We start from the raw sequence: 24,283 nt of genomic DNA, 5'->3' as shown, positions 1-24,283 counted from the left end.
GGAAGGGAGGCGAGCGCAGGGCCTGGAGCGGCCGGAGGGGAGCGGGCAGAGGGCTCGCACCGCCCGCCCCTTCCTCTTCCTCGCCCACCTACCCTCCTCCCTTCCCCGGGGGGGAGCAGAAGGTGGGGGGCTCGAAGCCTCAGAGGGCGAACGCTCGGGGTCGAGGAGCCCGGCGTTGGGTGTGTGTCAGGTTCAGCCCCGCGGCCCCGCCGGCTCCGCGTCGCCGTAGCTCGCGCGGCCCCGGGGCGCCGGCCCGGGCGGGGAGAGGGACTCGCCGCTCCAGCGAGGGTCTCACGTTCCATCCGGGCCCGGCGCGGGGCGGCGCGGCATTCCTTCCGGGCTGCTGGGGAGGCGCCTCGACGTTCCATCTGGAGAGCCTCGACGTTCCGCCCGAGCCCGGCGCGGGCGGCCGGGGCGCTGGCCCGGCCCTAGGACTCAGAGGCCGCCCGGCGACGCGGATGCGGAGCCTGCTCGCCCAAGATCAAAGCCACCGGTGCTCTCTTTGTGTCCGCTCGGGATTCGCCGCCCTGGGGCTGTCCATGGAAACCTAAACTGCTGGAACCCGAGGCAGAGAACCCCTCTTTGGCGTCTTGCTTTTTTGGGGGGAGGAGGGTGGCCACTCCGACCTGGATTTACCGTTCTTGGCCCCCCTAAGCCCCCCCGTGCGGGGGGCGGCTGTGATCGCTCTGGCGGTTGGAGGTCGGGGAGCGGCCCGGGCTCTGGCCATGTTCTCGGATGAAGATTTCTGGATCGCCCTGTGAAGAGGTGAGTGAGTCTGCCCGGCCAGGGCCCAGAAAGGGTTGGACTGGGGGCATAGCCAGATGGACTATCTTGGCCTGAGCTGGCCTTTAGGTTGGAGAAAGGGGTGCCAGAGCTGAGGAGGGTTCCTTTGGCAAGGTCTGTCAAGGGAACCTGAGCCAGTCGCTGGGGCAGAACTGAGGCAGAACTGAGGCCTGGTGTCTGGGGTGTGCCTCTTTAAAGACTGGGGGTTCAGGGAACCACGGGAGTTTGGGAACCTGGCCAGATCGCCTTTCTGCCTGTTTATTTTTGTGTTGGGGGGAAGCTCTGCTAAACTAGGACCCAGGCCCTGATGCCAGCACCAATCCCAGTTGGCTGCTTCTCCCTCAGGGTTCCTTGTGGGCCTTGGGAACAGAACAACTTTAAGAGGGAGGATAGAGTGCCACTGCCAGGTCAGACTTACTGCCAGGTTGGACTTTAAGGTTGTTCTTGCCCATCGGGGCACCCAGAAGCAGGGTCTGGGAGACTCCAGGAACCCTAGATCTTTCACCAGGCCTTATTTGACTCTGCAGAGGGTAGAGTGTGTGGAAATTGACTAGTGTGAGGAAGGGGATAGCTGGGGCAAGAAGGAGGCGGGGCTGGGGTCAGCTCTGGCCTTGCTGTTCAACTTTAAACTGCCCCTGCCTGGCAAAGTGACCCCAGTGAGGCCTAGTGCTGTCTTAGCCTGCTTTGCCTCCCCTCCTTTGGGGATGGACATAATCTCTAGGGGATTATAGAGGAGGCTGTTGAGATTTGCTCCCTGCGAATGTGGGCTGCAAAAAATGGCTTTTGTCTCCCGCTTTCTCTGGGCCTGGTGTGGAGAGCTGTTGCCCGTAAGTCCCTGGCCAGTCCCACAGGCCCCTCCCAGATCTTTCCAACCTTTTTCAATCAGGGAATGTTAACTGGTCCTTTGATCCCGTCCCAAGGCTGCAGAATAGGGTGGCCTGTCCCTCTTTGGAGGAGAAATGACCTGATCAGAGTTGTTTCTGCTGAAGCCTGTGTTTCCAACCCTGGCAGGAGGTATTGGGGAGAAGGGGTGTGTATGTGAGTGTATGAAGGGTGCAGCATGAGCCTCATGCCTCCGGGCCCTGGGCTGGGACAGCCCCTCTCACAGCTGTCATGCTGCCCAGCAGGGATTTGCCTGGTGTGTTTTGCTCCTTCACTCCACTGCCTCTAACATACATATGCTAGATCTCTTCCAGCCTGGTCTTGGAAAGGAGAAAATAGGGATTTTGCTCTGGAAAGACTTCTGGGTGATAACCCTGAGGGTGAGAGGTACTGGTAGAGGTGGTGGAATGAGACTAGCTGTCACCCATGCTCTCTGCCCCTGCCTCCTCAGGAGCGTCCCTTCTGTTGTCTGTCCCCAGAGAACTTCCTTAGGAGGGACCTCTCCTTGTTAGCTGTGGCTAACCCCAGGATGACCCAGAGACAGTCCAGAGGGTCCACAGGGCCAGTGTTGCCATTTGGATTCTTAATGGAGGGCCGGCCCAAAATGGGGGTGGGGAGAGGTGTGGTTTGATTCTCAGGCTGGGAACCAGGAAGTCCTGAGTCCTACAGAAGAGCTGTTCACTCAAGGGCCTGTTTCAGCCTTTCACCTCTCCAAGTCTCCATTTCCCCTTTGGCTGGGAAAATGGAGTTAAAGCTATGGGTCTGGGATGGAGGCAGGGGGAAGAGTGGATTGAGATGAACCCATTTCTCCTTCCTTACTGTTTTGGGCCTCTTAGGCCCAGGACTAAGGGAAGTGGAAGCCAGCACAGTTTTACTCCCTAGATCTGTGCTTGTCTGGGATCTCTAGTTCCCCAGAGGAAGGCTAGGTAGGCATTAACCCAATTTAGATCCAGGGGAAAAAAACCTTTGGAGGGTGTGTGTGTGTGTGTGTGTGTGTGTGTGGTTTCTAGCTGTGAAGGATGGGACAAGGGAACTTGTGGTCTTTTTTTGTTTTGATCCGTTCAGGGACCTGGGACTCAGCATTGGGGTGCAGGTGCTAGACTGCGGGGGTAGAGAAATGGAGCCCAGGCTTCTTGGAGGGACCTCTAGATTCTTTTTGGTACAGCTTGGAGGACATTATACTCTTTGCTTCTTGGTCTGTCTTCCATGGCCCCATGAATGAGGCTCTGGCTTTGGAGGATATTGGTACTCTATCTTCCAAGGTTGGACAGAGGTGGTTTCTGTACCTCCCCGAGCAGTGGCAACCTTACCAGCTTGAGAGGGCTGCGCTCGGGGGAGGGCAGAGGAATTTGTCCCTCTGGCCTTGTGTGAGGCAGTCCTCCTCCCACCTCCTATATTATCACTGTTGCTTTTTATTTCTTACTGTTTGTGACTCCTTTGGCCTTAACTTTGAGAGCAGAGCTGGTGGAGGATCTTCGGGGCATGTAGTGGTAAGGTACAGTAAGATGCACACATTTAGGCAACTTTGAAGTCTCTGGGTGTGGTCAGGCCTTGAAGGACTCAGTAGGAAGAGGGGCCTGGCTGGTGCCCTGCCTTCCAACCCCTGCTTCCTAGCAGTGGCTTCTAAGGGCCCCTTGAAGTTCCAGAGCAACTTTTCTGTGGGCTGGCCAGATGACCAACCTACTTTCCTTTCAGGGGTGGTTGTGTGGCAGGTTTGGGAAAGAGACGACCTGGGAAAGGAGGTAACATTGTATCTTTCTCAATCTAGTAGATTCTGATAGTGGGGCAGGGTGGGGGGGGGTAAAATACAATTTCTTTTCCTGTGATACGTCACAGAAGGTGCATTGCCAGTCTCTGGAAATGGAGTGTGAGCTCAGGGAAAGAGGATTGTTAATTGTGATTCTTGGGAAATTGATTTACCAATCCTGGCCACCTGTGAGGGTTCCCCGTCTCATCTGCCCCCGTCACTCAACCCCAGTGGCCAACCACTGGGGTGTTTGGTTTGGGAAGAGACACTTGTCCTTATTCAGGTTTGTGTGATCCCTCTAGTTAAATAAGAGGAGTGGAAAAGATGGGGGAGATAAATTTCTCAAACTTTTATTTAGAGTTATTTTAGGGATTTCCCCCTTCCTGTGCATACCACTCCCCCCAGTCCTTTGGAACACTATGCTTTCTTTCTCTGCTTAAACCGTTACTCTTCCCATTAAGAGCTACAGGCACCTATCCCTTTCTTCCTTCTTCTGTAAGATGTCTTTTTTCCTCACCTCTGTAACTCTTCACTTCTCTCTTTTTTGTACTGTGCTTAGTTCCCTCTGGAGTTTAGGAAAATATGCCCAAAAGGTGGGTCTCAACCTTCTTAGGTATAACTTTAGTGTGTTTCATTTGGATTGATATAGGTAGGCATATTGTAGAAGAGGGGACCGTTACCCCCACCCCCATAGTGTGTGTGGAAACCCTGCTTGACGGAAGAGGAAGGAAGCTAGTCTGCTCTGCTGTGTCCTCCCTGGTTTAGAACTCCTCCAAGTGGTGGTGTGCTTCCTGAGACTACAACTCCCAGCATGCCTTAGCCTCAGGCCTGGCTACACATGCTCAGTAACTCTTAAGGCCCACTTCTGTTAACTACTAGGGACATCTGAGGAGGAAGGGCAGTTGGCGTTGCTAAGGGCAACGACCTGAGGCCTTCAGGCTGGGTGAGATCCTGAGCTCAGTCACAGCAGGGGTCTGAGCTGGATTTGGATAGGCAATCCGGGGGAAATTGGGGAGTTTCTTCTGTTGTGATTGGGATCTCCTAGTTGAAACCAGTGGAAGTGGGAGAGATCATCCCTAGCTGGGCTTTAGTTTCAGTAATGTATTCTCCATCCTACAAGGCCTCAGACTCTATCTCTGGGAGAGGGATTTTGACTGGACTAAGACTTTCTGGGTTATGGCTACCCTTGAATTGGCACTGACATACCTCTAGGATGGTAGCTGACTTGAGATCCGAGGAAAAACTCCAGGGAATAGGGCCCACCAGGAGCCAAGAACTCAGACATGAGGCAAAGGGTGGTACTAGATATAGATTGGATGTGCTTCTAATTGGATGCTCTTACCCTGGGAATTCTTATGCAGGAGGTAGGAAGGGGGAGAGGGGAGTGGATCCCCTGAGAATCCAGAGTGGGAGAATAGGGTATGAGTTTATCTGGGAAGGAAGGAAGGCAGTGGGATAAGGATTAGGGAGAAAGACCTTCCTTGTCCTTAGAACAGGAATTTGTAGGTATGGCTTTTCTCAGCTTTCTGTAAAGTCTAGTTAGCAATAGCTGTTTTCCTTCTAGGATTCTGGGGAAAGTGTTTAGTTGGGAAGACTTACTAGACATGTAGATCTTTTATTTTTGGCTCTGACAGGTCTCCCCGAGAGGGCCCTGCCCAGTCGGAGAGAGGGATGGACAGCCAGAAGCCGCCTGGTGAGGATAAAGATTCAGAACCGGCAGGTGAGTGGGACAAATTCTGCATTTGCTGGTAGCCTTCTGCCCTCCCCAGACAACCTTAGGTTTCAGGAGCTAAGTCTGTGTAATAGATGGGTAATTGAAGGACTTTGTTCTTTGGAACAAAAGGCAAATTGCCATCACTATGATCCACCAAGGGTTTTGGTTACTCTCATGGGTCTGATGGGTGGACTAACATAACACAGAGGATGAGGCTGGATGTATGCTTATGTTTCTCTGTCTGTTCATTCAGCTGATGGACCTGCGGCCTCTGAGGAGTCAGGCACCACTGAGCCAGACCTTCCCAACCCACATGTGGGGGAGGTCTCTGTGCCCAATTCTGGCGGTCCTAGGCTTCAGGATCCTCCCCAGGACTGCAGGTAACTAGTTTGGGGAAATGAGGATATAAGGGCACACAAAGATTTGATTTGAGGGTCTCAGCTTTTAAGGAGGAAGATTGAGGAAGATGAGTGGGAATTAGGCATGCCAATTCACGGGGCTGTTAGGGTCACCTTTGGGCAGGGGCCTGCTATGGTGCTGACGCTTGTGTGTCCACAGTGGGGGTCCAGCGCGGCGTTGTGCTCTCTGTAACTGTGGGGAGCCCAGTCTACATGGGCAGCGGGAACTACGGCGCTTTGAGTTGCCATTTGACTGGCCCCAGTGTCCAGTGGTGTCCCCTGGGGGGAACCCAGGGCCCAACGAGGCAGCGCTGCCTAGTGAGGACCTGTCACAGATCGGTTTCCCTGAGGGCCTGACACCTGCCCACCTAGGAGAACCTGGAGGTAAGTGAGGGGAAGAGGGGTAGCTGACTTGGGTGGCAAAGGGGGTAAGGGCTGGCTGGTCCTGAGCCAGTGATTACCTTTTTGTTAACTCTGTCCTTTCTGTTTACCCCTTTCCATTATACAGGGTCCTGCTGGGCTCACCATTGGTGTGCTTCGTGGTCGGCAGGCGTATGGGGGCAGGAGGGCCCAGAACTATGTGGTGTGGACAAGGCCATCTTCTCAGGGATCTCACAGGTGGGGCTGGGGCCTAGAGATTGCGTAGGCAAAGGGCGGAGCGAGCAGGGCCAGTGGGCTTGTGAGAGGGTAGGGTGAGAAGGGCAGTGGGTAGATGGAGGCAGAGCTGGTGCCTGATCTGTTGCTCTGGAGAGAGCGGGGGGGGGGCCCTGACACTCTGTCTCCAACCTGGCAGCGCTGCTCCCACTGCACCAGGTTCGGTGCCTCCATCCCTTGCCGCTCGCCTGGATGTCCACGGCTTTACCACTTCCCCTGTGCGACTGCCAGCGGTTCCTTCTTGTCCATGAAAACACTGCAGCTGCTATGCCCAGAGCACAGTGAGGGGGCTGCACATCTGGGTAAGAAGCCCTGCCCTCTGGCCATAGGGCGCATGAGGGGGCCATGTGTGCCCCCGGGGCTTTGTGCTCTGCAGTGCACCATCTGTATGCCGCACTAGAATAGAGGGGGGCTCTGTGAGCACAGGGACTTCTTGCCTATCTCCCTTACGGTGGTGTTTCTGGTTCATTCTGTGTCTCCGGAATGCCTGATGGAGAGAGCGCTCTGCTGAGTCCTGCAAGGAACCGATAGCTGACCCATGTCCTCTGTCTTCCCGCTCCAGAGGAGGCTCGCTGTGCAGTATGTGAGGGGCCTGGGGAATTGTGTGACCTGTTCTTCTGCACCAGTTGTGGGCATCACTATCACGGGGCCTGCCTGGACACTGCTCTTACTGCCCGCAAGCGTGCTGGGTGGCAGTGCCCTGAGTGCAAAGTGTGCCAAGCCTGCAGGTAAGACAAGGGGGCCAGGAGAGAACCCTCAGGTGAAGCAGGAGTTAGGGTTGAAAATAAGGGGAGGTGGGACCCTGTTGTGTGCCCCACGTTCCTGCAGGAAACCTGGGAATGACTCTAAGATGTTGGTCTGTGAGACATGCGACAAAGGATACCACACTTTCTGCCTAAAACCACCAATGGAGGAACTGCCTGCTCACTCTTGGAAGTGCAAGGTGACTGTCCCCCCAAGCCGGCCATCCTCCCCTAACTCTGCCTTCTACAACCTCCTGTTTCTGTGTTGTGCAGAGTCTTGCGCTCTCTTCCGGGCTGCTCTCTGACCAGTGCCTGTTTCACCTGCTTACTCCCCCCTAGGCATGCCGGGTATGCCGGGCTTGTGGGGCAGGCTCAGCCGAGCTGAATCCCAACTCTGAGTGGTTTGAAAACTACTCACTGTGTCACCGCTGTCACAAAGCCCAGGGAGGACAGCTTGTTGGTTCTGTCGCTGAGCAGCATCGCCCCACCTGTAGCAGGTAAATGGACCGGAAGAGAGAGGGTTGGGGGGTTTGGAAGTACTGAGATCTGCAGGGGACATGTGACTTTGAGAGGAGAGCCCCAAGGTGGGCAGTAGGATCCACAGTATTCACACCTTGCTCCAGGGTGCTCTGTAGGGACTGAGAATTGACAAGAGCCGTGGTGTACCCTCTGTACCCTCTGCAGGTTCTCACCCTCAGAGCCTAGCGATACCCCCACCGATGAGCCTGAAGCTCTGTATGTCACATGCCAAGGGCAGCCAAAGGGTGGGCACATGACCTCCATGCAACCCAAGGAACCGGGGCCCCTGCATTGTGAAGCCAAACCACTAGGTGAGTGGGGTTTGCAGGTCCTTGAAAGTGATTCCTGTCTGTTCTGTGGCAAGGGGTGGTGTCTGCTTTGCCTACTCAGTGCAGTGGAGCTGGGCTAGGTGGGAACATAGTGTGTTATGTCTGCAGGGAGAGCAGGGGCCCAACTTGAGCCCCGGTTGGAGGGCCCCCTAAACGAGGAGATGCCACTGCTGCCCCCACCTGAGGAGTCACCCCTGTCCCCACCACCTGAGGAATCGCCCACATCCCCTCCACCTGAGGCATCGCGCCTGTCCCCGCCACCAGAGGAATCACCCCTCTCTCCACCGCCTGAGGAGTCTCCTCTGTCTCCTCCACCTGAATCATCACCTTTTTCTCCACTGGAGGAGTCACCGTTCTCTCCACCAGAGGAGTCACCCCCATCTCCTCCACTTGAGACACCCCTGTCTCCACCGCCTGAAGCGTCACCCCTGTCCCCACCATTTGAAGAGTCTCCCCTTTCTCCCCCACCTGAGGAGTTGCCCACTTCCCCACCACCTGAAGCATCTCGCCTCTCTCCACCTCCTGAGGAGTCACCCATGTCTCCTCCACCTGAAGAGTCACCTATGTCTCCACCGCCTGAGGCATCGCGTCTGTTCCCACCATTTGAAGAATCACCCCTATCCCCGCCGCCAGAGGAGTCTCCCCTCTCGCCACCACCTGAGGCATCACGTCTGTCCCCACCACCTGAGGACTCGCCCATGTCCCCACCACCTGAAGACTCACCTATGTCCCCCCCGCCTGAGGTATCATGCCTGTCCTCCCTGCCTGAGGTGTCACGCCTGTCCCCACCACCTGAGGAATCTCCCCTGTCCCCACCACCTGAGGAGTCTCCTACGTCCCCTCCACCCGAGGCTTCACGCCTATTCCCACCACCTGAGGACTCACCCACTTCCCCGCCTCCTGACGACTCTCCTGCTTCTCCACCCCCGGAGGACTTACTTGTGACCCTACCGCTAGAGGAGTCATCCCTGTTGCCACTGCCTGAGGAGCCACGACTCTGCCCTCAGCCTGAGGAGCCGTGCCTGTCCCCTCGGCCTGAGGAGCCCCACCTCTCCCCTCAGCCTGAGGAGCCCCACCTCTCCCCTCAGCCTGAGGAGCCGCACCTGTCCCCTCGGCCTGAGGAGCCGCGCCTGTCCCCTGTACTTGAGGAACCATGCCTGTCTCCCGCGCCTAAGGAACTGTGTCTGTCCCCTTGGCTTGAGGAGCCGCGTCTGTCCCCCCGGCCTGAGAAGCCATGCCTGTCCCCTGCCCCTGAGGAGCTGCACCTGTCCCCTGGGCCTGAGGAGCCCTGTCTGTCCCCCCGGCCTGAGGAGCCATGCCTGTCCCCCCGGCCTGAGGAGCCGCACCTGTCCCCCCGGCCTGAGGAGCCATGCCTGTCCCCCGTGCCTAAGGAGCCGCAGCTGTCCCCTGTGCCTGAGGAGCTGCGCCTGTCTCTTGGGTCTGAGGAGCCGTGCCTGTCCCCCCAGCCAGAGGAGCCACGCCTGTCCCCCCGGCCTGAGGAGTTGCGCCTGTCCCCCCGGTGCAAGGAGTTGGGCCTGTCCCCCCAGACTACGGAACCACGCCTGTCCCCTCGACCTGAAGAGCCCCCTGAGGAGCTGGGCCTATGTCCTGCACCTGAGGAATCGCCCTTGTTCCTCCCACCTGGGGAGCCACCTTTATCCCCCTTGCTTGGAGAGTCGACCCTGTCTGAGCCTGGGGAACCACCTCTGTCCCCCCTACCGGAGGAGTTGCGGGTGTCCCCATCCGGGGAGCCATCCCTGTCACCTCAGCTCATGCCACCAGGTAAGGGGATGTTAGTAACCCCTTATCTGGGACAGTCTTAATTCTTTATGGCACATCTAATCTAAGAGCCTCTCTTTTTCTCTTTCTCTCCAGATCCTCTTCCTCCTCCGCTCTCACCCATTATCACAGCTGTGGCCCCACCGGCTCTGTCTCCTTTGGGGGAGTTAGAGTACCCCTTTGGTGCCAAAGGGGACAGTGACCCTGAGTCGCCATTGGCTGCCCCCATCCTTGAGACGCCCATCAGCCCCCCACCAGAAGCTAACTGCACTGACCCTGAGCCTGTACCCCCTATGATCCTCCCCCCATCACCAGGTTCCCCAGTGGGACCAGCCTCTCCCATCCTGATGGAGCCACTTCCCTCTCGGTGTTCTCCACTCCTGCAGCATTCCCTGCCTCCCCCAAATTCCCCTCCTTCCCAGTGCTCTCTTCCTGCTCTGCCACTGTCCATTCCCTCCCCACTGAGTCCCATGGAGAAGGCAGTGGAGGTCTCAGAGGAGGCTGAGCCACATGAGATGGAGACTGAGAAAGTCCCAGAGCCTGAGTGTCCAGCCTTGGAACCCAGCCCTACTAGTCCTCTCCCCTCCCCCATGGGGAACCTGTCCTGCCCTGCACCCAGCCCTGCCCCACCTCTGGATGACTTCTCTGGTCTGGGGGAAGACACAGCCCCCCTGGATGGGACTGACACTCCTGGTTCACAGCCAGAGGCTGGACAGACCCCTGGCAGCTTGGCTAGTGAACTTAAGGGTTCCCCTGTGCTCCTGGACCCCGAGGAGCTGGCCCCTGTGACCCCTATGGAGGTCTACGGCCCAGAAGGCAAGCAGGCAGGGCAGGGTTCACCCTGTGAAGAGCAAGAGGAGCCACGTGTCCCAGTGGCCCCTACCCCACCCACTCTCATCAAATCCGACATTGTTAATGAGATTTCTAATCTGAGCCAGGGTGATGCCAGTGCCAGTTTTCCTGGCTCAGAGCCCCTACTAGGCTCTCCCGACCCCGAGGGGGGCGGCTCCTTGTCCATGGAGCTGGGGGTATCTACAGACGTTAGTCCAGCCCGAGATGAGGGCTCCCTGCGGCTCTGTACTGACTCGCTGCCAGAGACTGATGACTCGCTACTGTGTGATGCCGGGACAGCTATTGGCGGAGGCAAAGCTGAGGGGGACAAGGGGAGGCGGCGCAGCTCCCCAGCTCGTTCCCGCATCAAACAGGTGAGAGACTCTCTGGCCGCTGGTTGTGGTCAGTGTGATGCCACTCTCAGGGGTGTGGTCCTGCGTCACTGTTAGCTTCCCACCTGGTTTATTGAATCGTAGACTCTCAGAGATCCTTTGGTTCATTCTGTAACTTCTATAAGGGGAATACCGATAGAGGGGGAGGTGAATTGTCCGGGTTCGTGGTTACCCAGTAGGAGAGTAAGGACTAGAAATACAGGTCTCTCTAGCTACTGTTTTTCTCATTGTGCCATGTTGGCCACTCTTTCTCCTTGGGATAGGGGAATGGTTTGAGCTGGACCTACCTCCATGTTGCTGACTGAGAGCTTGGCTTTTCCCCTGCCCAGACTGGGACTCCTGGGCCTTATCACCTATCATGCTCTGTCCACTCCTTTCCTCTCTCCCCGCTCCCCAAGCCCATGGAACCAACACCCTGTGGGATGACAAGCTCCTGACTTGCTGTAATCATCCTCTTCCATCACTCAGGGTCGCAGCAGTAGTTTCCCAGGAAGACGCCGACCTCGTGGAGGAGCACATGGAGGACGTGGGAGAGGACGGGCCCGGCTAAAATCAACTACTTCTTCCATTGAGACTCTGGTAGTAAGGAGAGGTTTCCCATTTCCCAAACATGCTTCAGCTGGCCCCTTCAGGATTAAACACCCTTTAAATCCTGCCAGTCCCCTGCACGCTCACCTACCTACCTGCTAGCCTAGGGCCTGGCCAGCTCTGCCTGTGCTCCTTCTGTCCACCCGGCCCCCAGGCTTCTCTGAAATCTCTGCTGTCAGGCTGAGGCCCGGTTTGGGAGCTAGGGTGTTCTTCTGCTTCTTAGTCCTGGCTCCTGGCCTTCATCTTAGCCAGAGGTTCACGCCTCCTTCCCCCAACACCAAAGGGGAAAGCAGCTTAGCGGGGCGAGACCCAGCTGCCTCACTTGCCACAACTCTCTGCCTGTAAGGTTGCTGATATCGATAGCTCTCCCAGCAAAGAGGAGGAAGACGACGATGACGACACCATGCAAAATACTGTGGTTCTCTTCTCCAACACAGACAAGTTTGTCCTCATGCAGGTACTCTACCTGTCTGGTGCCCTGTTCTCAGCACTGAGACCTGGCCGACCCAGCAGTGGGTGTGCGTATTGCGGTGGGAGGGTAAATGAGGAAAACCAAACCAAGGACCTGTTTCTTTGGGGATAGTGAGCTAATGAGAAAACAGTGAATCAGGATCATGGTGCTCATTTGTTTGTCCATCCATCAAATTTCTCTTTAGTGTCTTCTCTGAGCTTGGCACTGAGCTAGGATAGCAAGGGGTATAGCAGTGAAAAAGGCAAGAAATGGTACCTGCCTTATTGAAGCTTGTGGTTTAGGGAGGTTCACGTACGTTCTCACCTGAATTATCTCAGAGCTCATAGACTTTTGTCAGATATGCTGTTCTCTCATCCTGACTAGTCTTTACCTTTCTTATCTTCCTTTTACTTCTCCTTCCTTCTACCCATGTCAGGATGTACCAATTCAAATGGTACATGGTCATGGGCAGATGAGCAAGGCATGCTAGGAAGGAACAGGTTGGTGATGGCTAAGTGTTTGATGATGGGGTGTGGGACTCCCTCCTTTCAGATTAGTGTTGTAGTTGGTCTCTGGGACTGATTGAGATGAGGAGACTAGGTCATTGGGGGTTTTTTGTGTGTTTCTCTAGGACATGTGCGTGGTATGTGGCAGCTTTGGCCGGGGGGCAGAGGGCCACCTTCTTGCCTGTTCCCAGTGTTCTCAGTGCTATCACCCTTACTGTGTCAACAGCAAGGTGAGTTCAAGGCCCAAGAAGCCTGGGCTAGGGAATGGAGTCAGTTACTTCTCGTCTTAGGCCCCGGTTCTTATCATACTATCTTTTTTCTTTTTTTTTAAATTTGAGTAGAGTTGACACGTGGTCACACTATTTATTTTTATTTTACTTTATTTTTTAAGATTGTATTTATTTGTTTTGACAAAGATCATAAGTAGGCAGAGAGACAGGCAGAGAGACAGGAGGAAGCAGGCTGCCTGCTGAGCAGAGAGCCCAATGTGGGGCTTGATCCCAGGACCCTGGGATCATGACCCGAGCCGAAGGCAGAGGCTTTAACCCACTGAGCCGCCCAGGCGCCCCATGGTCACACTATTTAAAGTGGCTTTTGGTCATAGAATTTACTTACCAGTTACTAGTGGTTATCAGACTCATCATGGGGCAAAGTACTCTGGAAATCATGGTGGTCTTTATTAAGTTTCTCAGTGGTAGACCATGATTTACTGGTATAATTTAATCTATTGTATAAGCTGTGAGAGCTTTACTAATAGGAAATGTGATATGGCCTGGAGATAAAGTATAAAATCAAAATCAGAAACACGTGTGTACAAGGAGAAAGCAGTGCTTTAGACCCAAGTGGGATCACTTGTTTTGGGGTTTTCATTGTTAATTTAGAACTTGTTCACTGCTAACATTCATTAACTTTTAACAGTGGTAGGTTCTAAATGTTTAAGAAAAATTGGGGGAAATACAACCTGATTCTACCCACAGTCTTTCTGTCTTTCTGGAGAGTTGGCTAGTGAGAGATGGTCATGAGGCAGTGGCTGGGTGAGGCTGTTCTCTGATCGGTGGCGATCCCCAAGAGCCTAAGTTTAGAACCATTGCTTTTGGGGACGAGTGTGCTCGGCATGGCCTTCCTGTGCTGAGATGAGCCCTGAGGTCCTTCAACCCTCCATGGCATGTCCCACCTGCCCCGAGCGGTCTGCCCTGTCTTGTGTGTCCTACTCTGAGGAGTTGCTGTATCATATACCAGATCACCAAGGTGATGCTGCTGAAGGGCTGGCGTTGTGTGGAGTGCATCGTGTGTGAGGTGTGTGGCCAAGCTTCGGACCCCTCACGCCTGCTGCTCTGTGATGACTGTGACATTAGCTACCACACATACTGCTTGGACCCGCCACTGCTCACTGTACCCAAGGGTGGCTGGAAGTGCAAGTGGTAAGGAGGCCTGGGCTCTTGAGGGGCCGGGGCCAGAGATGCTGGAGGGTTGGGATGTTGCTAACATGACAGAGCCTGGGTGTAGAAAGCCAGGGGCTGGTTGTTTCGGTGCCTCTGGTTGCCTTGGGCAGCTTAGGCGCTGAAGGTCTGTGTGTCTGCTACCACCAGGTGTGTGTCCTGTATGCAGTGTGGGGCTGCCTCCCCTGGCTTCCACTGTGAATGGCAGAACAGTTATACACACTGCGGGCCCTGTGCCAGCCTGGTGACCTGCCCTATCTGTCATGCCCCATATGTGGAAGAGGACCTGCTCATCCAGTGCCGCCACTGTGAACGGTGAGGGTGCCCCCTTGCCTCATAGAGGCCTTCTCCCTATTCTCCTCCTTGCTCTGTCTACATTTATTGCTTCCTGTCTCCTTTCCTACAGGTGGATGCATGCTGGCTGCGAGAGCCTCTTCACGGAAGACGATGTGGAGCAGGCTGCTGACGAGGGCTTTGACTGTGTCTCCTGCCAGCCGTACGTGGTAAAGCCTGCTGGTGAGTGCCAGGTGCTGGGGAGAGGGGCAAAGAGTTCAGGGCAGGGCTGCCTTGCTTTGGGGCAGGGCCTCAAGCGGCCTTGGTTTGCCTGTCTCTTCCACAGCGCCTGTTGCCCCCCCAGAGTTGGTGCCTATGAAGGTGAAAGAGCCAGGTGAGTCCCAGAAATCCCAAGTGCCAAGGCCGGAGGAGACCCAGACACTGTCTGGTCTGGCTCTCACCAGCCTCCCTCCACCCCACCCCCACCAGCTTCATCTCCTCATTTTCAGAGGAGGAAACTAAGATCCTTGGAGGTTGAGTGGCCTGCCCAGGGTCAACCCAGTAGGTTAGTGGTTAGCTTAGGACGAGAACCAAGGCTTCCATTTTCCCAGGCAGAGTTCATTCCACTAGGCAACATGGCCTTTGCACTGCCAGAATCTCTTTTCCAGAGAGCACAGAAAATGACTTGTTCTTCTCCAGGAAGGAGGCTGGGGCCATCTCCTCCTCCATCATGATACGGGCACTACTCCTGGCATCCAGGGCCCCATGTGCTGGCATTCTGCAGGCCCAGGCTTCTAGAGAATATACTGGTGAACTGGTGTTAGTCATGAGCAAAGTCAGGCTTCTGTAGTAGCCTGTGAACCCTTCTGGGTCACTGATGGAGAACTCGGGCCACAGCTGGCACCCGTTGGTGGCCTGTCTCTCCAGCCCTCACACCCCAGTGTTGGTTTTGGTCTGTCTTTGGCTGCTTTTGTCCCAGCTGGGGACTTAGGCTAGAACTGGGAGCTCTGGTTTCTCTGGGGCTTCCATCCAGGGGTGATGTACTCTTCTCCTTTGTGCAGAGCCTCAGTACTTCCGCTTTGAGGGTGTATGGCTGACAGAAACGGGCATGGCCGTGCTGCGTAACCTGACCATGTCCCCTCTGCATAAGCGGCGCCAGCGGCGAGGACGGCTTGGCCTTCCAGGCGAGGCAGGGCTGGAGGGCTCTGAGCCCTCGGATGCCCTCGGCCCTGATGACAAGAAGGATGGGGACCTGGACACTGATGAGCTGCTGAAGGGTGAAGGTCAGGCTGGGGAATCCCAGGGAGTGGCTAAGGAGCAGGAACATGCCTGGGAGAGTGGGATGTTGGGTGGGGCAGCATTGCTACTCCTGGTCCCCCTCAAGCCACTGTTGGTCTTGCTAGGTGGCTCTGTGGCAAGGCCTGGGCTCTGTGTTCTTGGGTGGCAGGATGACAAAGTTAAAAGGGTCCATGCCTCTGATCTTCCCCCCTCTCTCTCTCCCTCCATGTCTCTCTCTCGTCCCCAACCACAGGTGGCGTGGAGCACATGGAATGTGAAATGAAGCTGGAGGGCCCCATCAGCCCTGATGTGGAGCCTGGCAGAGAGGAGACAGAGGAAAGCAAGAAACGCAAACGCAAACCCTATCGGCCTGGTGAGGCCCAGGGATGGGGAAGGTGCGTGGGGAGAGAGAGCTTACCAGGTCCCCCCCCAGCTTCTCAGTCTCTGCTCTGCCTCCTCATAGGCATCGGTGGTTTCATGGTGCGACAGCGGAAATCTCACACACGTGTGAAAAAGGGGCCTGCTGCACAGGCGGAGGTGTTGAGTGGGGATGGGCAGCCCGACGAGGGTGAGACGGGTGAGGGCTCCAGTGGGGTCTGGGAGAAGGTGGGGATCACAGGGACTAGGGGGCGCTGCCAGGGAGGCCCAGGGGGTGAGGGCTCACGAAGGGCCGAGAGGTTGGTGGGTTCAACTCCATTGGGGAGAGAATAGGCAGAGAGCAATCCTCAGCCAAGTGAGGAGCAACATGCCTTATATCCCCTGAGAGGGGATGACACCCCCCTTCTCTTCCCAGTGATGCCTATAGACTTGCCTGTTGAGGGCCCTGTGGACCAGAACTTAGCTGACGGGGATGAGAAGAAGAAGCAGCAGCGGCGAGGGCGCAAAAAGAGCAAACTGGAAGACATGTTTCCCGCTTATCTGCAGGTGGGTCTGAGGCTCCGTGTGGGGAGGGAAGCACCTGCCCTGCAGACCGTGAAGAAGCTTGTTTCTCTTACTTCTCCTGCAGGAAGCTTTCTTTGGGAAGGAGCTGCTGGACCTGAGCCGAAAGGCCCTTTTTGCAGTTGGGGTGGGCCGGCCAAGTTTTGGACTAGGAACCCCCAAAGCCAAGGGGGATGGAGGCTCAGATAGGAAGGAGCTCCCTACCTCACAGAAAGGTCAGTCATGTAGGGGTGAGGTGGTCTGAAGGGATCCCACTTTCCTGTGCTTGGGAGCTGGTGAGGGAATCTGGTAGGGCATAGGCTTTTCTCCCAAAAGTGAAGGTGGGCCTACGCCCTGGCATGTGGAGCTGGAGGCCCATTCTGGGCACCAGGTGTGGGGCATCTCTGACTGGAGTGGGGTCTGTTGCTCATAGGAGATGATGGCCCAGATGTTGCAGATGAAGAATCCCGAGGCCCTGAGGGCAAGGCTGATACACCAGGTGAGGGGTGTTGGGAGGACTGTGTCCTGTCTTGGTTTTGCCACTGAGCACCACCTGGGTTGGAGGTTGGCAGCTGTGTCCCGCCCTCTGTGGTTCAGGGTGGCCGGGCTAGGGCCTCTGCATTGTCCTTGGCTGATGGGTTTGTCCTGGCAATTGCAGGACCTGAAGATGGAGGCGTCAAGGCATCCCCAGTACCCAGTGACCCCGAGAAGCCAGGCACTCCGGGTGAAGGGATGCTCAGCTCTGACTTAGATAGGATTCCCACAGAAGGTGAGGCTATGGCCCGCTCTCTTCATGGGTAAGGGTCTTCTGTGGAAGAAGGACAAGGTCCTACCTGTGGGACTGCCATCTGCACAGCATCTTTGGTGGGGAGTCCTGGGCACCTTCTCTGACCATGGCCTTTTGTAGCCTGTGGTGTCCCCTCAAATTCTTAGTCTTCCTCAGTGGCATCCTTCATCAATCCCCCCACAGAACTGCCCAAGATGGAATCTAAGGACCTGCAGCAACTCTTCAAGGATGTTCTGGGTTCTGAACGAGAGCAGCACTTGGGTTGTGGGACCCCTGGCCCAGATGGCAGCCGGACACCGCTGCAGAGACCCTTCCTTCAAGGTGATGTGGATGGGAGTGGTGTGAAGACTGGGTAGCTAGGTTTGGGCAAGGTTGCCCCAGGATGGGCCTCTTCCTCCCTTTCTCTGATCCTGTGCCTCTTGTAGGTGGACTCCCTTTGGGCAATCTCCCCTCCAGCAGCCCAATGGACTCCTACCCGGGCCTCTGCCAGTCCCCATTCCTGGATTCTAGGTTGGTATCTGTGCTTAACCTCAGTAGGCAGTCCCTGTTGTCCCTTCCCTCCCACTGGGGTCATGCTTAGGGAGGAGACCTTGGACTTCTCCATGCTACTGTAGCAACATTTCCCTCTGCTCCTTAGTTAGTGACCCTTCTGGGCGGGGGAGGGGCAGGGCAGTGGCCTGGGGGCTCCAGGCAGTTTGTCTGGGTGTGGGGCTTGGCATCCCTGCCCTCTGTGACTCTCTGCCCCTGCGCCCCAGGGAGCGCGGGGGCTTCTTTAGCCCGGAACCCGGTGAGCCAGACAGCCCCTGGACAGGCTCGGGGGGCACCACGCCCTCCACCCCCACCACCCCCACCACGGAGGGTGAGGGCGACGGGCTCTCCTATAACCAGCGGAGCCTTCAGCGCTGGGAGAAGGATGAGGAGTTGGGCCAGCTCTCCACCATCTCGCCTGTGCTCTATGCCAACATTAACTTTCCCAACCTCAAGCAGGATTACCCAGGTACCCATGGAATAGGGGAGGGGAAACCACCTGGTAATGTGGTGGGCACAGGGGTCACCTGCCAGGTCTCCTCTAATGAGATACTTCTGCCCTTCAGACTGGTCTAGCCGTTGCAAACAAATCATGAAGCTCTGGAGGAAAGTTCCAGCTGCTGACAAAGCCCCCTACCTGGTTAGATGGAAGGGAGCCTGGGTCAGGGTGGGAACTGGGGCTCGGGGGTGTCTTGGGGAAATTCACCTCAATTTTTGCCATTCCCCACTCCCAAAGTGACTGGGCCAGAAGGGATCCCCTTCTGGGTAGGGAGTGAGGGACATGAGGAATGGGTGCTGGGCATGAAACTGAGCCCTGGTAGGCCTAAGATTGTGTCCTGTCTCCCTCAGCAAAAGGCCAAAGATAACCGGGCGGCTCACCGCATCAACAAGGTGCAAAAGGTGAGTGGGGGCTGGGCTGGGCTGGGCGGTGCCATCCATGTCCTGTAGCTGGGGGCTCTCGGAGGGTATGGGGGACATAGCACCTGCCCCAGCAGCCTGACTGCTCTGTGCCTGGTCTCCCCCTGTAGCAGGCTGAGAGCCAGATCAACAAGCAGACCAAGGTGGGCGACATGGCCCGTAAGACTGACCGACCGGCCCTACATCTCCGCATTCCCCCCCAGCCAGGGGCACTGGGCAGTCCGCCCCCTGCTGCTGCCCCCACCATTTTCATTGGCAGCCCCACAACCCCCGCCGGCTTGTCTACCTCTGCGGATGGGTTCCTGAAGCCGCCAGCGGGCACAGTGCCCGGCCCCGACTCGCCCGGTGAGCTCTTCCTCAAGCTCCCACCCCAGGTGCCCGCCCAAGTGCCTTCGCAGGACCCCTTTGGACTGGCCCCCGCCTACGCTCTGGAGCCCCGCTTCCCCACGGCACCACCTACCTATCCTCCTTATCCTAGTCCGACTGGGGTCCCCGCGCAGCCCCTGACACTGGGCACCTCGTCTCGTCCTGGGACTGGCCAGCCAGGGGAATTCCACACTACCCCACCTGGCACCCCCCGACACCAGCCCTCCACACCTGACCCCTTTCTCAAGCCCCGCTGCCCCTCACTGGACAACCTGGCTGTGCCTGAGAGCCCAGGGATAGGGGGAGGCAAGGCTACCGAGCCCCTGCTGTCGCCCCCGCCTTTTGGAGAGTCTCGGAAGGCCCTAGAGGTGAAGAAGGAAGAGCTCGGGGCATCCTCTCCTAGTTATGGGCCCCCAAACCTAGGCTTTGTTGACTCACCTTCCTCAGGCCCCCACCTGGGCAGCCTGGAGTTAAAGGCACCTGATGTCTTCAAAGCCCCCCTAACCCCTCGGGCATCTCAGGTAGAGCCCCAGAGCCCGGGCTTGGGCCTAAGGCCCCAGGAGCCACCCCCTGCCCAGGCTTTGGCCCCTTCTTCCCCCAGCCACTCGGACATCTTTCGCCCTGGCCCCTACCCTGACCCTTATGCCCAGCCCCCATTGACCCCTCGGCCCCAACCCCCACCCCCTGAGAGCTGCTGTGGCCTGCCCCCTCGCTCATTGCCCTCCGACCCTTTCTCCCGAGTGCCCGCCAGTCCCCAGTCCCAGTCCAGCTCCCAGTCCCCATTAACACCCCGTCCTTTGTCTGCTGAGGCTTTTTGCCCATCCCCCGTTACCCCTCGCTTCCAGTCCCCTGATCCCTATTCCCGTCCACCCTCACGCCCTCAGTCCCGTGACCCATTTGCCCCCTTGCATAAGCCACCCCGACCCCAGCCCCCTGAAGTTGCCTTCAAGGCTGGTCCTCTAGCCCACACTCCTCTGGGGGCTGGGGGCTTCCCAGCAGCCCTGCCCTCAGGGCCGGCAGGTGAGCTCCATGCTAAGGTCCCAAGTGGGCAGCCGCCTAATTTCGCCCGGTCCCCTGGGACGGGTGCTTTTGTGGGCACTCCCTCTCCCATGCGTTTCACTTTCCCTCAGGCAGTAGGGGAGCCTTCCCTGAAACCCCCTGTCCCTCAGCCTGGTCTCCCTCCACCCCATGGGATCAACAGCCATTTTGGGCCCGGCCCTACCTTGGGCAAGCCTCAAAGCACAAACTACGCAGTAGCCACAGGGAACTTCCACCCATCGGGCAGCCCCCTGGGATCCAGCAGCGGGTCCACAGGAGAGGGCTTCGGGCTGTCCCCACTACGCCCCCCATCAGTCCTACCGCCGCCTACACCCGATGGATCCCTCCCCTACCTGTCCCATGGAGCCTCACAGCGGGCAGGCATCACCTCGCCGGTCGATAAGCGAGAAGACCCAGGGGCTGGAATGGGCAGCTCTTTGGCAGCACCCGAACTTCCAGGTACCCAGGACCCGAGCATGTCCAGCCTCAGCCAAACAGAACTGGAGAAGCAGCGGCAGGTGGGTGGACATCTGGGAGTGAACCTCCCACACCCCCATCCCTCTGCTGTCCCTATGCCAGCCCTGTGATTGGAATAGAATGGACTGACCCCGCTTGTCTGTCCTCCGCACAGCGCCAGCGACTCCGGGAGCTGCTGATTCGGCAGCAGATCCAGCGCAACACCCTGCGGCAGGAGAAGGAGACAGCTGCGGCAGCTGCAGGAGTGGTAGGACCCCCGGGCAGCTGGGGTGCTGAGCCCAGCAGCCCTGCCTTTGAGCAGCTGAGTCGCGGCCAGACCCCATTCACCGGGACCCAGGTAGGTAGAGTGGCAAAGGGGGGGTGGGTGTCCCAGGTGCTGAAGGTGTCCACCCTCATGTACCTTTGTCTCTCCTAGGACAAGAGTAACCTTGTGGGGCTCCCCACAAGCAAGTTGGGTGGCCCCATCCTGGGGCCAGGGGCTTTCCCCAGTGACGACCGACTTTCCCGGCCCCCTCCACCAGCTACCCCTTCTTCTATGGATGTGAACAACCGGTGAGGCTCCAAGGGGGTTCCCTCGGGGTAAAGCAAGGGAACAGACTTCACCGCTGCAGTGTGCTGCCCCTGGTTTTCCCGTGGCTGACCCTCGTCCGGTGTCACTCACTCTTCCCCGTTCCCTCTGACTGCGGCGACTCCATCCTTCCCCGCTGCCCGCAGCCCGTGTTCTAGCTCATCGTCCTGATTTCGTTGTACTGACTACTGCATGTTCTTCCAGGCAACTGGTGGGAGGCTCCCAAGCCTTCTATCAGCGAGCACCCTACCCTGGGTCCCTGCCCTTACAGCAGCAGCAGCAGCAGCAGCAGCAGCAGCAACTATGGCAGCAGCAGCAGCAGCAGCAGCAGCAGCAGGCAACAGCAGCCACCTCCATGCGACTTGCCATGTCTACTCGCTTTCCATCAACTCCTGGGCCTGAACTTGGCCGCCAAGCCCTAGGTTCCTCCCTGGCGGGGATTCCCACCCGCCTGCCTGGCCCTGGGGAGCCAGTACCTGGTCCAGCTGGCCCGGCCCAGTTCATTGAGTTGCGGCACAATGTACAGAAAGGACTAGGACCCGGGGGGGCTCCGTTTCCTGGTCAGGGCCCCCCTCAGAGACCCCGTTTTTACCCAGTAAATGAGGACTCCCACCGAATGGCTCCTGAAGGGCTTCGAGGCCTAGCGGTATCTGGCCTTCCCCCACAGAAACCCTCAGTTCCTCCGGTTCCTGAACTGAGCAACAGTCTCCATCCAATGCCCCACACCAAAGGTCCCTCCCTGCCCACTGGCTTGGAGCTGGTTAGCCGCCCCCCCTCAAGCACTGAGCTTGGCCGCCCTCCTCCTCTGGCCCTGGAAGCTGGGAAGTTACCCTGCGAGGATCCCGAGCTGGACGATGACTTTGATGCCCACAAGGCCCTAGAGGATGATGAGGAGCTTGCTCACCTGGGCCTGGGTGTGGACGTGGCCAAGGGAGATGATGAGCTGGGCACCCTGGAAAACCTGGAGACCAATGACCCCCACCTGGATGACCTGCTCAATGGGGATGAGTTTGATCTGCTGGCCTATACTGATCCTGAGCTGGACACAGGGGACAAGAAGGACATTTTCAATGAGCACCTAAGGCTGGTGGAGTCAGCCAATGAGAAGGCTGAGCGGGAGGCCCTGCTACGAGGGGTGGAGCCAGTACCCTTGGGTCCTGAGGAGCGCCCTCCTCCTGCTACTGATGCCTGTGAGCCCCGTCTGGCATCAGGGCTTCCTGAGGTGAAGCCCAAGGTGGAGGAAGGTGGGCGCCACCCTTCCCCTTGCCAGTTCGCCATTACCACCCCCAAGGTAGAGCCAGCACCTGCCACCACCTCCCTGGGCCTGGGGCTGAAGCCAGCACAGAGCGTGATGGGCATCCGGGACACCCGGATGGGCACAGGACCCTTTTCCAGCAGTGGGCACACAACTGAGAAGGGTCCCTTTGGGGCCACAGGAGGACCACCAGCTCACCTGCTGACCCCCAGCCCTCTGAGTGGCCCAGGAGGGTCCTCCCTGCTGGAAAAGTTTGAGCTAGAAAGTGAGGCTTTGACATTGCCCAGTGGCCATGCAGCATCTGGGGATGAGCTGGACAAGATGGAGAGCTCACTTGTAGCCAGTGAGTTACCCCTGCTCATTGAGGACCTGCTGGAGCATGAGAAGAAGGAGCTGCAGAAGAAGCAGCAGCTTTCAGCACAGCTTCAGCCTGCCCAGCAACAGCAGCAACAGCACTCCTTACTGTCCACACCAGGCCCTGCCCAGGCCATGTCTTTGCCACACGAGGGCTCTTCTCCCAGTTTGGCTGGGCCCCAGCAGCAGCTTGCCCTAGGACTTGGAGGTTCCCGACAGCCAGGCTTGGCCCAACCCCTGATGCCCACCCAGCCACCTGCACATGCCCTGCAGCAGCGCCTGGCCCCATCCATGGCCATGGTGTCCAGTCAAGGGCATATTCTAAGTGGGCAGCACGGGGGGCAGGCAGGCTTGGTGCCCCAGCAGAGTTCCCAGCCAGTGCTGGCACAGAAGCCCATGGGTACCATGCCACCTTCCATGTGCATGAAACCTCAGCAGCTGGCCATGCAGCAGCAGCTGGCTAACAGCTTCTTCCCGGATACAGGTAACTTCAGGGCCACTGGCTTAGTTCCTCAGGGCTGATCACTGTTACCACCAAGTGGACACCGAGGCTGGAGACCTAAGATAATCCCCAGTTAAGGGGAGTGGGGGACACAGAGCATGGGCTAAATGCCATACTAACAGTGCAGGCAGAGGTGGTGTAGCTTTTGCAAAGGGAGGGACAGTGCTTGGCGTAGAGCAGGCATTCAGATGTTGGAGTGCATGGATTGAGCGTGCGGATCTTGATAGCGAAGGCTTCGTAGCTGTGGCGAGACCAGGAGGTGAGGAGCTGGAGAGTCATGGTGTGAGGCAGAGCAGTCCAGGTAGGTGCGAGTGCTTGCGTGAGGCTGCTGGTGGGGAGCCAGTGGGTACATTTGGATACAGCAGTGGAGTGGCTAGGCTGGAGTGGACTCTATGGCGGGAGGTGAGTGGGCATTACCCTGATTTTGAGGATGTGAGAGAGGGGCCAGATTGTGGGAGATCTCAAATTACAATAGCATTTATTGAATTCCTGTTTGCTAAACAGTGTGCCAAGTACTTTGTGCCCATTATCTGATTGAGTCACAGCAAATTCACTAAATAGGTACTGCTGTTGTCTTCAGTTATAGAAAGGGATACAGGCGTGGAGGTTAAGTGTCTTGCCCAGATTGTACAGCTGACAGAGTGAGAGTTCTGAGTCCTGGCTTTCTGATCCTCTTAACTTTTTTATTGTCTCAAAATACGAGGAGAGGGAGTTTGGTTGATCCTTTAAAAAATGGAGAGGTGGTTTTGTGAGTAGTGGAGAAATACACATGTGCAGGATTTTAGGAAGATTTTGTTTTGGGAGGTTGCTTATTCCTCCTTTTTTTACCCAGCAACCTGAACAGGCACGAAAGTGGGCCGGAGGTGATGCATATTGTGCCCAAAACAGCTCTGACATCTAGGACTTTGGCACAGTGCCCATATCTTGAGTTTTGGGGCTGCAGTAGTTGCCTTTGAAGAATGTTTTCTAGGGCGTAGAGTGCATTCACAGTCTTGGTCATATTTGATTCAGTAGTTGCATGAGGAAGGCAGAGTAGGTAATCATGAGCTCTGTCAGAGGAGGAAACTGAGGGTCAGAGAAATCAAGTGACATTGATGTGTTGGCCCTACAGATATTTGCTGAGTATCTCTTAGCACCATGCAAGTGAAAACAGGGCCACCCTGTCTTGTGAATAGTAAAGCTGAGTCACCCATGCTGCCTGGCTCCTTAGTGGTCTTCTCACCACTTTTTTGCCATTCCTTTGTTCTACTTGGTTCAGTGGAGGTC

At 57.0% G+C, this 24,283-nt stretch overlaps 1 protein-coding gene across 1 annotated transcript in view; it reads left to right on the top strand.

Annotated features, from left to right (window-relative positions):
* Positions 1-24,283, top strand: part of KMT2D (lysine methyltransferase 2D) — a 39,578-nt gene continuing 15,295 nt past the window's right edge. The window contains exons 1-35 of the mRNA XM_044227463.1: positions 1-765; positions 5,047-5,132; positions 5,380-5,506; positions 5,685-5,908; positions 6,033-6,142; positions 6,318-6,480; positions 6,741-6,906; positions 7,007-7,121; positions 7,261-7,418; positions 7,606-7,751; positions 7,878-9,551; positions 9,645-10,753; positions 11,240-11,353; positions 11,706-11,816; positions 12,442-12,546; positions 13,556-13,737; positions 13,906-14,070; positions 14,162-14,271; positions 14,375-14,422; positions 15,090-15,311; positions 15,560-15,679; positions 15,770-15,874; positions 16,100-16,230; positions 16,313-16,460; positions 16,658-16,723; positions 16,883-16,993; positions 17,195-17,332; positions 17,437-17,521; positions 17,767-18,008; positions 18,106-18,179; positions 18,389-18,439; positions 18,568-20,379; positions 20,493-20,675; positions 20,754-20,890; positions 21,111-22,999. Coding sequence (XP_044083398.1) covers positions 5,084-5,132; positions 5,380-5,506; positions 5,685-5,908; positions 6,033-6,142; positions 6,318-6,480; positions 6,741-6,906; positions 7,007-7,121; positions 7,261-7,418; positions 7,606-7,751; positions 7,878-9,551; positions 9,645-10,753; positions 11,240-11,353; positions 11,706-11,816; positions 12,442-12,546; positions 13,556-13,737; positions 13,906-14,070; positions 14,162-14,271; positions 14,375-14,422; positions 15,090-15,311; positions 15,560-15,679; positions 15,770-15,874; positions 16,100-16,230; positions 16,313-16,460; positions 16,658-16,723; positions 16,883-16,993; positions 17,195-17,332; positions 17,437-17,521; positions 17,767-18,008; positions 18,106-18,179; positions 18,389-18,439; positions 18,568-20,379; positions 20,493-20,675; positions 20,754-20,890; positions 21,111-22,999 — 10,390 coding nt within the window. The 5' untranslated portion in view covers positions 1-765; positions 5,047-5,083. The remainder of the gene's footprint in view (positions 766-5,046; positions 5,133-5,379; positions 5,507-5,684; positions 5,909-6,032; positions 6,143-6,317; positions 6,481-6,740; positions 6,907-7,006; positions 7,122-7,260; positions 7,419-7,605; positions 7,752-7,877; positions 9,552-9,644; positions 10,754-11,239; positions 11,354-11,705; positions 11,817-12,441; positions 12,547-13,555; positions 13,738-13,905; positions 14,071-14,161; positions 14,272-14,374; positions 14,423-15,089; positions 15,312-15,559; positions 15,680-15,769; positions 15,875-16,099; positions 16,231-16,312; positions 16,461-16,657; positions 16,724-16,882; positions 16,994-17,194; positions 17,333-17,436; positions 17,522-17,766; positions 18,009-18,105; positions 18,180-18,388; positions 18,440-18,567; positions 20,380-20,492; positions 20,676-20,753; positions 20,891-21,110; positions 23,000-24,283) is intronic.

Source organism: Neovison vison, chromosome 12 (assembly GCF_020171115.1).
Source record: "Neovison vison isolate M4711 chromosome 12, ASM_NN_V1, whole genome shotgun sequence".
Taxonomy (NCBI): domain Eukaryota; kingdom Metazoa; phylum Chordata; class Mammalia; order Carnivora; family Mustelidae; genus Neogale; species Neogale vison.
Note: the sequence above shows the minus strand (reverse complement) of the source record. Positions and strands in the feature narration are given on the sequence as shown.